This window comes from Polyodon spathula, chromosome 23, assembly GCF_017654505.1.
Source record: "Polyodon spathula isolate WHYD16114869_AA chromosome 23, ASM1765450v1, whole genome shotgun sequence".
NCBI lineage: Eukaryota > Metazoa > Chordata > Actinopteri > Acipenseriformes > Polyodontidae > Polyodon > Polyodon spathula.
The window spans coordinates 2,403,616-2,418,421 of NC_054556.1; the positions used below are offsets into that span (position 1 = coordinate 2,403,616).

At 41.5% G+C, this 14,806-nt stretch overlaps 1 protein-coding gene across 1 annotated transcript in view; it reads right to left on the minus strand.

Annotated features, from left to right (window-relative positions):
• LOC121298155 (voltage-dependent calcium channel subunit alpha-2/delta-2-like) overlaps positions 1-14,806 on the minus strand; it is a 208,196-nt gene that overhangs the window by 182,551 nt on the left and 10,839 nt on the right. The window contains exon 2 of the mRNA XM_041225052.1: positions 12,219-12,300. Coding sequence (XP_041080986.1) covers positions 12,219-12,300 — 82 coding nt within the window. The remainder of the gene's footprint in view (positions 1-12,218; positions 12,301-14,806) is intronic.

A 14,806-nucleotide genomic window follows, 5' to 3' on the forward strand; every position in this document is an offset into this window, starting at 1 on the left:
TGGGAGTAAAGAGAGGCACATTATCCACTAATTTGGCTTCACAATAGTGGATAAAAACAAAATCATCTGCAGTACGGCTGCCTGATAAACCAGAACTAAAAGGAACAAAGCATAGAAATAAAATGTTCTTGCCACAAACATGCCACACACAGCCACTACTCAAATCCACAGTGGGCCTAAATCTCCCTCACATACCTTATCAAGTCATGAAATATCAAGGGAACATACCCATGACCCCCAGTGCAAGCGAGCTTGCCTTTCTCTACTGGGAGAGTAGATTACACATGCCATCGCTGGTTATTTTGTTCTCTTTTGTTTTATGTATTACAATTTCTGCCTAGAGAAATGAATCCAGTAAGCTGGATGTCCTCCGGGGGATAACAACACAGCAGCAGTAACATTTTACATTCTATACCAATTGGAAACATTTACAGTTTTAACAGACTATTCATTTTGTTTTGGTCGCGCTCAGACTGCAGATAGAGAAGCAGATTTTATACTGGAGCGTTCTTTCTTTACGATGCGAACGGGATGGCTGATTGCCGGGACCTGACAGAGCCAGGCAAAGTCTGAACAGGAAATGGCTGCAGTCGTCTGCACATTGCTCACTGTGGAAAGTGGGTCTTGTGCTGGAGCGGCACAGACAGCAGCTCAAATCATTGCAACACCTGACCTGGATCTTTCAGCACAGTCCCGTGTGCAGTGGCAGCCAGCTCTGCTGCACAACACTGCAGGAGAGAACAAGAGAGAGAAGGAGGGGTGAGCTGGGGGCTAGCTGGGAACTGGGACACACCTCGACTGCTCTCAAGCTGGTTACTGAAGCAGATGGTTTTTAAAAACCAGGCATAGGCTTACTACAGCGCTACATTCATTTAATAGGACATGTAACAGTCCCTGAAGGCAGCAGTCAATTTACTGTAGAATTAGCATGTGAAAGGGATTTTTTTTTTCTAGAATCTGACCGCCTCCTCAGTGATACGGGATAGTTACAATATAGAACAGAAGGTCCTGTCCCACATAACTTTCTTTGGAATCAAAAGCTCTACCTGGGTATTGACAGGCAACACTGAACACAATAAGACCAGTTCTAGATGGCTATTGTATTGAGCACATTGATTTAAAATCAATAACGGAGCAAAAGGAAAATGGTATCTGAAGCCGTTCACTCTTTAAGAACATGCAGGATATATTCCTCTTTCTCCCTTCTGCTTTCTCGTCCCCCTTCTCTCTCTCCTCTCTTTCTTCCTCTCTTGTTTTTCTCTACCTTTCTCTCTCATTCTCTCTGTTCCCTCTCCCTCTCACCCTTCCTCTCTCATGTACAAGTTGTGTGAGCCCAGGTACCTGAGTCACTTGGCCTTTTAGCACCTTTTACTTATGAGCTGTAAAAAATAAATAAATAAAAATGGCTGCATGGAAATGAGACGTTACACCTTATGAAGGGTAACCTACAACAGGAATAAATCTGAATAATGAACTGTACATATGTGTATATATATATGTGTGTCTATTGCAGCTGTTATCTTCAGTACTGCTGGTCATCTCTATCTCTCACTCATTCCCTCTCTCCCTCTCTCCGTAGCTTCGTTTGTTTCATGATTTGTCTTTTTTGTTTCCTTTAACCAGGGGCACATTCCCGGGTTAATCACAAAGCTGCTGATGTCGGTAGTTGCCTGCAGTACCCAGGCATCCCCGGGCAGCAGAGCCTTGTGCTTATTCCCCAGAGTGAGCGCTGCTTATCGGCAGTGCAGCTAGCTCCCCCAAGACTCCCCTCCAGCCAGGAGAGTCTCTCCGGAAATCAAGAAGATTCCAGAACAGAACGACGAGGCATCACAGGAACCGTTTGATAATATTCTCCTTTCAGTGCTGTGACAACCTGCTCAATCCAATCAAAGGGAAACTGCAGGCAGTGGGATTTGTGTGTATGTGCTCAATATTAGCAAGCCGACCCCGGTGCAAGGATTGTATGCAGGTTTAAAGCTGTTCCTGCTAAATCTGCGCATGAAACGAACATCAGCTGACAGTTCTCTACAGTGACATATATTAATAAATGGATCTGGTTGCAAACCTGAGTTTTCTTTTTTGTTATAAGCTTTTGGTAAGTAATTTGCAGGCACCTGTGGTGTCTCACTCAGTGTTATAGAATGCCAGCAGTACGGGGGTAAAAACACACCACTAGACCGTCTTATGAACCTCCTGAAATCTGTAATAACAAAAACCTTTCATCAAAATCATGAAAACCACAACAGCAGTGGGCAAAGTGCAACCTTCATCTAATTTGTTATTTTGGTGTCACTTCCCTGCCAGCTCTGCGCAACAGCAACTGAAAGCAATACTCAAAATACATTCATTCCCACTAACAATACTATCAATAGACACACCCTGCTTGACATGAGAAAACCATCACAGGTGGGTGGGTTGGCCAGATGCCACTATGAAATGCACCATGGCCCCGACATGTCAATATCCCCTATTGTTCTTGTCCTGTGTGATTGGCAGCAGGTGGTCGCCAGTGTGCAAATATTGGAACCTCAAGGTGTAATGTAACAGAACAAGTCATTACTGTCAGCACTGTCTGAACAATTAGATTGAAAATTGGATGCATTAGTTGGCTTTCAATCAGGATCATTACTAAACAAAGGCGGCTGATTGTCTGGCTTGCAGGGTTACAGAAAACGTAGACTCCTGTAACTACCTGTTGAGGATCACATGCTGGCACTGCCAATGAATGGAGGCTGCATGGGATTACAATGGGAGGTCACGGAACAGTTTGCTGATAAGATCCAAGCAATTGGAATCCAACCATGGCACTGAGCTGCCCCCAAAGAGGCACACAATACAATACAGTCGGGTACAGAAGAGTATTGAAGTGCCAGCGCTGCTGTAATATTATAAAGTAATAACGCTGCAGCTCCTGTACAGCAGCAATGGTGCTGATAATGAACACCACAACCACAACCTCACTCACTGCTATCATTTTCAAAAATACTTATTTTAGATGCTTTAGTTCCTTAAACACACGTGCCTTGCTTTTTAAACGTCAATTATGGTCATCTGGAATGGGCTTGGCTGTTCAGGCTACAGACATACAGGAGGAGAGAAGAGAGGTAGATATAGATAGACAGAGAGAGAGAGAGATAAATAAATAATTAAAAGATACACGTGTTTACAGAGGGCCTGTCAAATTTAAATAAGGTGCGGATGAGTGCAGAGAAGGAAAGGGAGGGACGGCGTATTTTATTAACACAGATCCTCCACACCAGCTCTGGTGAACAGAGATATAAATATGAGAAACTTTCAAACTAGCAGGCTGGCAAGATAGGCATGACTGGGGTAATTAGAAAATAAATTAGATTTTTTTCCATTTTATTATTGCTATCATAACTATGATTATTTAAACATCTGTTTACGGTAGCACACAGAATTGTATTACGAACAAGATCGAGAACGACAGGGAAAGCAGCAGAGTTCACCCTCTCCCGAGATGAGAATTATCGGTTTAAAACATTGTGTTTTATGTGCATTTATTTTAACAGAATGCGATTCTGTTGCTGTCGCCGTGAGGGCTTAAGCATTGCGGGGCAGTTATGGTGTTTGCATCACAATATCTATAATTAATAATTATTTATAATATGCAACACAAGGCCGCTCCAGGTCTCCCAAATGGTCTGTATTTTTGTATTTCTATTACTGTATTTTAACCATGATATCACTCAAGCGCTTGACTGAGCAGTATATAAATACCCTGAGCAGTTAGCTGCTTGTTGGCGAGCTGCAAAACAGCAAAAGCAGCATTTCAAATGATGCACGATTGTACAGTGCTGTATCCTGGTTGCATCTGTCCCTTAATCAAGGTCACTAAATCAAGGTGCATGTTAACCAATGATAAACTACTGACTAGTCTACATGCTGTCAGTAGCAGCCTGTAAGGTAAAATATGTATAGGGCTTCTTATTTTCATTTTTAACCAATAAAAACTAATAAAACACCCCCCGATACAAAAAAATGAAATCGGTGCATAGCCAATAAACACAGGAAAAACGGTTTATAGGAAATGGTTCCTCAATTCATGTTGACATCACCCCTTTCCCATACTAAATAAAAAAAACTACTACAAAAATACAAAAACAAACTCCCTTTCCCCGTGCAGTTGGGCAATGTCCCTCCTTCCTGACTTGTAGCTGTCGTTGATTCGTTGGGAATACTTTAAACCCACCCCCTACTGAGTGGCAGCAAATTCCTACATTTCTATTGGAGATGCCGCTTGCGAGATTTAGAGATTTTAAAACAGAATTGCACATTGTGGCGAAATGTAAAAAAAAAAAAAAAAGGTGTGTGTTTCTGCATACACGGCTACTTTACCCCAGAAGAATGTGCCCATGACCATAAGGATTTCATTGTGGAAGACAGCAAAGGAAAGAAGGTACTTAAATGGGCAAGCACTGTCGAGTTACTATACATACTGTGACAGAAAAAAAAGCCCAAGCATTTTGGAAAGTAACCAAAAACACTAATTTCATACTGTATATAAAAAGCGAAAGCCATCAAAATCGTAAATGGTTTAAAATAAGCACCAAAAAATGAAATAAAACCTACCCTGCAGTAAAACTCCACTTGTTTTATATCAGGAGAGCCTGGGATTTGTTAGCTCCCTAGTGGTTAAACACTGGCAGACTGCTTAGCCAGGAACAGGTGCCAGCACTGTGTTGAGTAACATGATTGCAGCTTGCAGCTTTTCCGCATCAGTTTGACCGAAATGCAACCGAAATATCAACCTCTTACAGCACAGCAGCAAAAAGATAAAAAAATAACTAATGATGCAAAGCTGCGAAATGAAAGCAGTGGCTGAAAAAGCAAGATTGCAGGAGGAAGAAGAAAGGTCTGTTTGCCTCAGCTGTTGTAGGGCCACAGAAAGGCAGCAAGCGACTGGTCTTCTCTGCATCCATTCCCCGGAGTAACCTTTCAAACAGAGCCATGCTTCAGAGAGCTGGCAGGCACGTTAAGTCGAAAACGACTTCCCTCTCTGTCCTAACGGCCTGATTTCAATCGCTCCTGGGACCAATCTAGCCAGTCATTATCTGGGTTTTCTAAATAACTTCTGCTATTCAGAGATTTTCCCATTGCTAAATTAGGCTCTGATGCCGAAACTGACAAACCTTCTGTCAATTTAGTGGCGTCGGTGCAGAAACTAATGAAACGGATAGCCTTCCTGTGACAACAAGCAGCCATGCAAAATGTATAAAAAAACAGGTCTATACTTGCAAAGCCTCCATAGAGCGTAATCCTGCACCCAGTACAGCAACAAGCAACTCTGCAGGATGTAATGGAGGACTGTTCTACCAGGCCCCATATGGTAAAACTGAAATTTGTAAGCATCGAAAACTTTTGGAGGTCACTCTTGTTACTGCTGGATACATATCTGCAATCAAACATCTTCCTCTGTACAGTGGATCAGCTGTGCCGAACACAGCAGAGAGCCTGCGGATGTTCAGGCTTAACATAACCCTGTGTGAATTGCCTTCAGACGCAATGAAGAATATAAAGAATGTGCTTCTGCAAGCTGGCTGCACCACACCTGTGCAGCATTTGAGCAGGCCCCCTACAGAGCCATACAACTCAGCAAATCAGAAGCTCCCTGCAGGTTCCACTCAATTTGATGTGCAGGTTTTAAAGACTGATCTGGCAGCAGAACAGGACTCAGTCACTCTTGCATGTCAGTCAAGTTTATCCTGGTAAAAAAAAGTATTTTAAATTAATAAAGACCTAGGGTGTGATGTGGAGCACGTGCCAGTGAAGCACAACCCACTTTGCTCCTTGCAGAATAAACCTTCTGTGAATAATGTATAATAATTATTGTGTCTCTAGTTCACCATATAGTACTATAAGCTGAATGAACCCAATCCATTTCCTTAAAACACACTAAAAAACTGCACTCTGCAGTAAGTCAGGCACAAGCCATCAACAGCAAACCTGCATTTCATAAACCTAGGGAAGAGTCTTTTTCTGTGGAAACCCCTGAATGAACTGTGTGGCCTTGACATGCAGAGACATTAACATGTTTCTTATTGTATCACCTTGCTTGTGGGTAGATGTGACCTGGCACCTGGCCGCTGCAGCTAACAGCTAACAGCGAACATTCAAGTGTTTTTCTTGTGTTTTGTTTCGTAAATAAAGAGGTCCCTCTAAAGGGCAGTGCTGGGTAGAGCAGTCACCCAGAGGAGGGGTCATTCCCCTTGCAACACAATGAGAAGTGCAAGCAGTCAGCTGGGGTCACTCAGGGCCAGCAGCCTGCCCTTTCATCGAATCTCAGAGCTGCTTGCTTTGAGAACAGGTTGCGTCTAGCTGGACAGGCTGCTGCAGTGAATAGGGAAGCACCTGCCAACTGAGCATCTGCTATCACCCCTTTGTCTCATCAGATCTGCTCTCTTGCCCATTGTGCATCAAACTGACCAGTTTATTTTGCACAACAAAAGAATCAGTCATGTGAGGGACAGCCCGTTTAAGCAGACGTGTGTGCTACACAGGCCACGTGTTTCTTGTGTTCTCTTACTGTATCTCGCTCAGTCAGGAATGTGCTGGTTCCTCGCCTGCACTCACTGTAATCAAGGCAGAACCATCGTTAATGCATAAAAACTTCATCCAGGAGGCTTTATGGGTTTAACATGTTATTGCTGGTAAAGGGCTTTACCTTTGACTATAAATGGGTTGAAAAAAGACAATGGCTATTTTTAGTTAAGGCTGTGGCAGAGTACTTCAGGGCTGTCTCATGATTCTGATTCAGAGTAACAGCCTCAAAAGTCAAGTAAATTTGCTCTCCTAGGGCAAGGATTTGACAACAAAAAGAGACAAAAAAGAAGAAATGTTGAGCTGTCCTGGTAACTGGTAACTACGGTACAATCTGAGGCTGAGCTCCTGATCTGTGGCTCGAGAGGGCAAGCGCGTTAGAGAGTTGATGTATCACTTCTCCTGTTCAGCGCTGTTCAATCTGCCTAAACCCTTTTATTGGATTGGATTCAAGGGAGACACTGAGGTGGACATATCGGTTTTACAAAAAGGGATCTTTCACAAAAACACATGAGCATAAGCAAACCAGGACGTAAACGGCTCTGCAGTCCTGTCCTGGGTAATAAACTAATTAAAGAAATACAGTTACTGTGCACGAAAAATAGATCAAAGAAACGGAGTCAAGTAGAGAAATAGTTTCCGGCTTACTGCCTTCATTAGTGTTATTGTAACTGAGTTTGGATGAATTACGCAATAGGAAACAGATCGTTCTTTCAAATTGGATTAACTGTGCAGCAAATCATTCAAACGCTTGCACTTTTTTTTCCAGCAGGGGCTAGCAACTGCAGTGATATTGTTGGAAGGTTAAGCATAAAGGCTATTATATTATTTATTGTATTATCTTTAGTATCATAGTATGTAGCATAATAGTAGAAATATTTAATACCCAAAACACAAACACCTTGAGGGACCTTTCCAGAGGTTGCAACGTGGCTCAGTTTTTCCAGTTTTCTGCAGAACAGCAATGCCCAGTACAGAGGGTTGTTCTATGAGTATTGAGTATTTAAGAGTAGCTAAAGATAAAGTTGAAGACTTGAGCTAAATAGATCCCCTGTCAGACGATCATGATGTTTTCTTAGGACAGTACCGGATGTGCAAGCCTCCTGCCGAAGGGACAGCGTTTATATTTTCTGTCAACTGGGGCCCTGAGGTCTGAGACCAAACATCTGTGCGAGATAGCAGGAAACAACAACAGCGGTGAGGGGGGGGTGGACTTAACCCCTTAGAGTCCCTGAAAGCAGGACAGTTATGGAGGTCTTACCTTGTGGTCTGTTTTATTTTACAGTTTGATTTATTTGTTTGTACTGTGCTTTAACCTACAAAGGGCTTTCTAAAAAAAAATGCTAAAGAGTTTTATGTTAGGGTCTGGATTTCAGCCAGGAGATAAGCTGGGCCTTCTCTATTAAAATAGTGACCCACCCTGTAGTGAACACATGCTGGACAGTCTACAGATATCCTGGACTTGCTCCATCCACCCGCACCCCAGCACGGTATGTGTGTGTGTGTGTGTGTGTGTGTGTGTGTGTGTGTGTGTGTGTGGGGGGGGGGGGGTTGCTTTCAAGCGATGGGAAATGCCAACAGTACTCACAGTGCTGTTAGTTAATATGGAGATGATTTAGGGATCAGTGAAAATCATCTCTGTTCTTTATTGTATTTGTAATCCCTCCGTTTCCCCACGCAGCAGCCTCTGCTTTCAAATGATATCAAAGAATCGCTTTAGTTCTTCAGCATGAGGTTTAATAACAGAGTAAAAATATGAGGTGTTTATCTTGCCTTGGCAAGCAAGGGTTCAATAAAGGAACAAGCAGAGTTCTCATTTGATACACAAAACTAAACTAGAGGGGAATGTGTACTAGTCAATCTTCAGAGTGAGCTGATTGTGATGAATGAGAACTTCATATTGATTTGGGACTCAGGGGAGCCGTGGCCCCGACTTTTTGACAAGGGCCCCACATATTGCTTCTCTTGGTCTTGAATGTGGATGCTTGCTCGCACCACGCATGTCAAAGTTACTATCGGTTTAAGGATTTCTCCCTCTGGGCCTCGCCCCACACAAACACATTAACGTAGGTGACATTTCTTATTCAGCATCGTTGTTCTGGGGTTCACTAGCAGAGCAGAGATCCCCTTATCAAACAACCCAGACTTTACGTTTTGGGAGACTACACCTCTGTACCCATTGCATTTCTGAAGTAAGTGTGTGTGTGTGTGTGTGTGTGTGTGTGTGTGTGTTATAATTAGGGCTGTATGTTTTTGATGGTAAAAGTTGCTCTTTTACCTGCATTTGGTATTAAAGCAAAAAAAATGATACATGTTCCTAAATATTGAAGCGTTTACTTGAAAAACAGTGAATTGTGGAATATTTAGTTTTTCATGTCTACCTTGTAAATAAAGAATAGAAACAAATGTTTATTGTTATAAAAGTTCTTATTTAAAGCAGGTCTAGAAAAAAAAAATCAATTTCAATGTGCGTTGCCCAAGCAGTAATGCAATTACTGTTGATGGCATCTTCGATTTGTAAATGTTAGGAAATCTACATTATTTTGAGATTTAAGTTTCAGTTTAGTTTTCTTGATTATTTGAGCTGGCACGGTAAAGTTGTTCTGAGCAGAGTTCTGAACAGCAACTGTGATCAGCACTATTTAATTGTTGGGAGAGGAATACATCACCCAGTTCAAAGGCAGACGAGACAGCCTCAGTGTGCAGTCTTTACTTTGCCTGTGAGACAAAGTTTCTTTCAGGGCGAGAAATAGATTACTTTTAAAATGGGAAATATACATAGATAATTAAAGAATGCACTTTAGAAGGCAATAATATTGGATAAGGCAGCGAAAATCTTAATTTCACCACCACCAAAAGAATGAAATAAAACAAGGCATGCCCCCCCCCGCCCCCCCCAACATTTTTAAAACCGGACTTTGGACCCCCACTTTCAGAAAGGCTCTGCTGCTGTTGGTTCCACTTTAGGTCCAAGATCTGTTTATAGAATATACAAATCAATAAAGGTTTTAGAGATGATTAAGAAGGAATAACAGCTTATTAAATTAGTGTATTACAAGTGTAAAAGAAGGATTATTATAAATATCTCTTACATGTTTGAACAACATTGCTAAAGCCTGTTGTTATTTTTAGGTTGCTATGGTTATAGATATTGTTATGCAGAAATATAACACGTTTGTAAATGGATTAGAAATTGTTTAAACATATCCTTAAACTAAAGTGTCCCCAGGAGATTGAAACACACAGAAAAGCAAGTGCTACATCAGCTGTGACTGCAATACAGTATGTGAAATTCCAGGGGGCAGTAACTAAACTGGGGACCGTTGATTTGAAGCTCAGCTCAATCAAAGCCCTGGCAGCTTAGCAGACAAGTTTACTGAAACATACTGAGACAATGGGATTAAACCCCTAATATGAGTATTCTTGCTTTAGATAACACTTTCAAAATGGTTATTGTAACACAGGCACACACGATACGTCACAGAGAAGCATATAAATTACAACAAATGCTTTCTGCATTGATGGAATTCCACTGTATGTCACGGGATTGAGTTTTTAAACAGGAAACAGAGTTTTCCGCACTGCATTTAACAATAAAGAAAAATAACACTGACCAAAAATAATTCGAACAAGATAATGTGCTTGGACAAAGACAGACAGAGACAGACCACCAAGCTTCCAAAGTAATGTTAAGAGAAGTGCAGTTCTCTCCAGAATAACTCTGAAATGGATGTCTTTCTTTCATGCTTACACACTGTCAGGCAGCAGCTAGCTATGAATCACATACCAGTTTATTCTCCTGGTGCTTTCTGATACATCTCTCTTTGTATTATCATTTCCCCTGGTTATTAACAAAGTTTTTGTCTAAATAAAATGACAAAATTCAGTTCAAGTCATACATATTATTTAAACAGAGAACACAGAGAATAGAACCTACTTCAATGGAATCTGGACTCTAACTCTACTCTGCAAAAGGCACAAATAGGAATGCTGCATTTTTATATAAAGTGAGAAGTGCTACAACATAGGGCTTAGAAGACTGCTTTCAGTTTTTTTTTATTTTAAGCGACAATGCAATTTAATTTCAATGGAAAAATTTAAATAGGGCATTCAACACTCTTTCAAAAAGCCAATAATGGCTCATTACATTTAATACAAGTTTGGATGACAGCATCAAATACAAATCCTCAAAAGATAGAAAAAACGATGACAAAGGGCCTCTGTGTGACTGACAAGCAACGATGTCACAAAGAGGTTAGACAGTGCTCTTCATAACACAACCTTCCCCTCACCTACTGTCCTTCAAACCAGAGTGTAATCAAAAGGAAGGGCTGTTTCCAAGGGGTTGGAAGTTATTATAAAGAATATAAATGGGGTTTCCCTCTACAGAGGGAGGCACGGCAGGGGTTGGAGTGCAGCACGTGGAGAGGACGATGTGAGATGACAAGGGGAGAGACATGACTAGAGATTCAGCTGAGAGAAGCTCTATCGAAGGGAACAAGCACATGAAGAAGACAAGGCACAGCTCTGCAGTTTCATTAGCTCTGTGTATCGCTACAGAAGGGTTTGTATTGTTAACTGTTTAATTGTGCTTCCTCTTTGATCTTGTGAATAAGCGTGGGTTGAGTGGTACTTATTGGGATTTCATTCTGGTTAAACAAGAAAGAGCTGACCTGAACTGTTTGGAATTCTGCACACCTGACGCCTACTTACGCTGCACCCCTTTTTAATTCATAGTAACCTCATTTAGATTATTACTGATGCTGTAACTGTAAAAATACAGAGAGAATTACAGAGAACAAAAACCCCAGGAAGTGTAACATTGCAGTTCTGCAGCTGCTATCTGCCTGCCTTTCATTATGATAGGGGTCTGGGATTATTACTCAGTTTGCTGAGTAAGCTTTTCTTTTCTTTCTTTTTTTTTTTTATTAAGGCAGAGCAACTTCTCAAACTCTACAGAGTTCACACCAACCATTTTAAAATTTCTAAAAATGAAATTACAAACGTGTGACATATTCCCAGGAATGCATTTACAACTCCCCCGTCAGAACACATGGACAATTGTGTATCTCAGTTTCAAGACAACAGCATCTTGGGAATCAATCAATCCAAAAGCGACATTGAACACAAAACGCAAGGCAACGCCAGCTAATCATTTCCCATCGCCAGATTGCTGTGGCAAGTGACAGATACGACAAGCTTGAAAACAGACGCTGTGCACAAATGTGTTGCTGGTTCTGATTTCTGTGACTACTGCCAACATACAGAATGTAATACAGCTGGATCTAGTGCCAGAATGTACAAATGAAAAGAGGCCGCATTGCCTGAACACATGGGTTCCATCGGTTTACCCAGGAGATATAATCTGTGTAATGCAGCACATAGGAAAACATCTTAAAGCCCCAATGTACACAGTTCTATAGCAATGTGTTGGAGGGTAGTGGACAAGTATAGGCACTGATATACTATGGGATAGCCCAGAGTTATAAAGCACATGATAAGAGTAGAACCGCAAACAGCAAACCAGATGCTTTCCTACCCTGGTGGACTAGAATCTCCTGAGTGTCAGAGTATTCAATATCCCATTCCATTTTACTAATGGGACAAATGGGTCTTCAGCAATGTGTGCAGCACACGATGCTGGAGTGTGGACTCACCCCTTTGATCTGCTGGACTCCACTGACCAGCCGAACCACTCGGTCGATCTCCTGCTCTATCCGCCCAGCCCAGTATTGCATTCTGCAAGGTGAGGAAGAGAAGACAGGTCAGCTTGCAGGGAGAGTGCATTTACAAACACATACGCTCCAAATCCTAACTTGTGTAATAGCAAGTCCTGTTATTTGGAAGAATGATCTTATTGTTTTATCTCTTTGCTATTGATGCATGAGTTTTCATGAAAATGAATGTTGTTGCTTTATTCATCAAAGACACTCTAGGAAGGATTTTTTTTTTTTTTTAAATCAATATCAAAGTTGCTTTTTGTTTTATTATTTTTTTCATAACCTGCACCACTTAAGACTCATAGAAATGAGCACATTCAGAGATTCTGGCTGGAGGAATGTATATATAATCTGCCCAGAGGAGAGATTTGCCACACTGAATGCTGCAGTTTGCATCCCAGGCTACCTTTCCCTTTTAGCTTTTGTTCCACAACAAGCTGTCTTTTGTTTTATTTTACACCTGGTTGTTTTAGCCATTCCTACCCAACATGAAAGGAATAGCTGTCAGGGCGTTTGGCTCACACTATATGTAATTCTGAACTTCTTTCCTCTGTGTTCCCTATCATTAACTTTCTCTAGTCAGCTGAGAATCTGTTTGGCTAATGTGACATAATTACTGTGCAACTTTCGTTCAAGAAGACAACTGCTGGGGTGGTGTTTAAGTGTGTTGTCTCAATGTTTTTAGAATTAGAAATTCTATTTTTGTTTATTTAAAAAAGCAAAAATGTTACTTTAAAGTTGTATTTCCTTGTTGTATTATTTGTTTATTTAGCAGACACATTTATCAAAGGCAGCTTACAGAGACTAAGGTGTGTGAGCTTTGCATCAGCTGCAGAGTCACTTACAACAACGTCTCACCTGAAAGAAAGAGGTTCAGTGACTTTCTCAGGGTCATACAGTGAGTCAGTGAGAGAGCCAAGATTTCCACTTCTATTGTTAACAATCCAGCTTCTTTCACAAGCACCAAAAACAAGCAAACCACAAAAAACACAAAGTGGTAATATTGCTAACCTGTGACTGACCTCTCATGTTTATTGTTACACTATTCATCTCTCTCAAAGACTCGAGCTGCTGTACAGAACACATGCATAATTCAATCCACTATTGCATATGCAATATCCTTGTCACAGGCTTTTATCAAGACAATCAATCTATACGTTTGAAACAAATGCAACGGAACAGCTTAAATTGTGTAATCTGAGGATTCACACTGGGGACTGCAGGACCGTGAACGCTGCTCTCATGTGCTCATCCCACAGTCTATTGCATGATGGAGGATATCTGCCTCTACAATGCAAATTGGAGCGGCGCTATCATTCAGCTGCATAGAGACTGAACCCAACTCTGATTAGTCTTACACAGCGGCAGGGAACCAGCATTTAAGCAAACACAGCAGCTCTTTGCTAAAGACTCGAGAGACAATCCCTCGAGGTGATCTGAGCCACGCTCATTAATCATTCAGTTTTCACCCTGTGAAGTGCCAGCCCCTGTTAATTCGGCCTGGTTTTTCATTGACTGGGAGGAATTCAGATTTAAAGAAGTTTGGTGATCGGATTGGACAACACAACGGAAAAACAATTTTTTGTAAACCTCGGAATGCATCAATCAGGGCACCACTGGGCAACATAAGCATTAAATAAAGAGAAAGAACCTGCCACTGCTAATATTATGTCTAGATCTCGGGATGAATGGTGGATGTATTGAGAAGTTAATACATCAACACTGGCAAGTTTTCGCTGCACTGTCCCTTGTGACCTGAAGTGGTAGTTCTAGAATCTCGTTGATGTCATGGGATGACTCCACTACCAGCTTGTATTGCTTTGAGGTTCATTTTCCACATTTTACTGAGGTGTGCCACAATCAGAGCATAGCAAAGGGCAGTCAAATACAGTAAACGTTTTGGAAAGTGATGGAAATCACAGAAAAGTATCGATAAATACAATAAATAGTAAAGCATGGTCATATTTTTTTTTTTTTTTTGGGGGGGGGGGGGGGGGGGGGGGGGGGGGGGGGGGGGGGGGGGGGCTGTGCTAAAAAACAAAAACACAAATTCATTTATTTATTTATTTACTAGGATATATTGTAAGACATGTACCCTAGTTTACTAAAATACAGCCAACAGATTATTTCCATAAAATTATATTGACAAAAAGTCAAGAAGTCAATTAATCACTGTCCTTCCCCTTTTGTTGTACACATGACCAGCCCACTGAAAGCCAGGTCACTGCTTTTCTATCACTCCTGTATAATCCCCTTTCTTATCCTAACTCCTCTTTGGGTGCCAGAGCAGGGGTGTCTGTTTGATTGGCGGTGGTGGGTCATAAGGGGATTGAAACTACTGGAACTGATCAGGAAAGGGGCCTGGTGCTCAAAAAAAAAAGAAGCTGTTTGTTTGACTACAATTCAGTAGAAGCTATGGAGCCACAGAGCACATTTGAGTCTGACAGGCTGTTAGAGGGGGGCTGCCCTGTAAGTCTTGCATTTAATAACGAGAAACATCTGCCATGTTAGAATGGGCCAAAGCT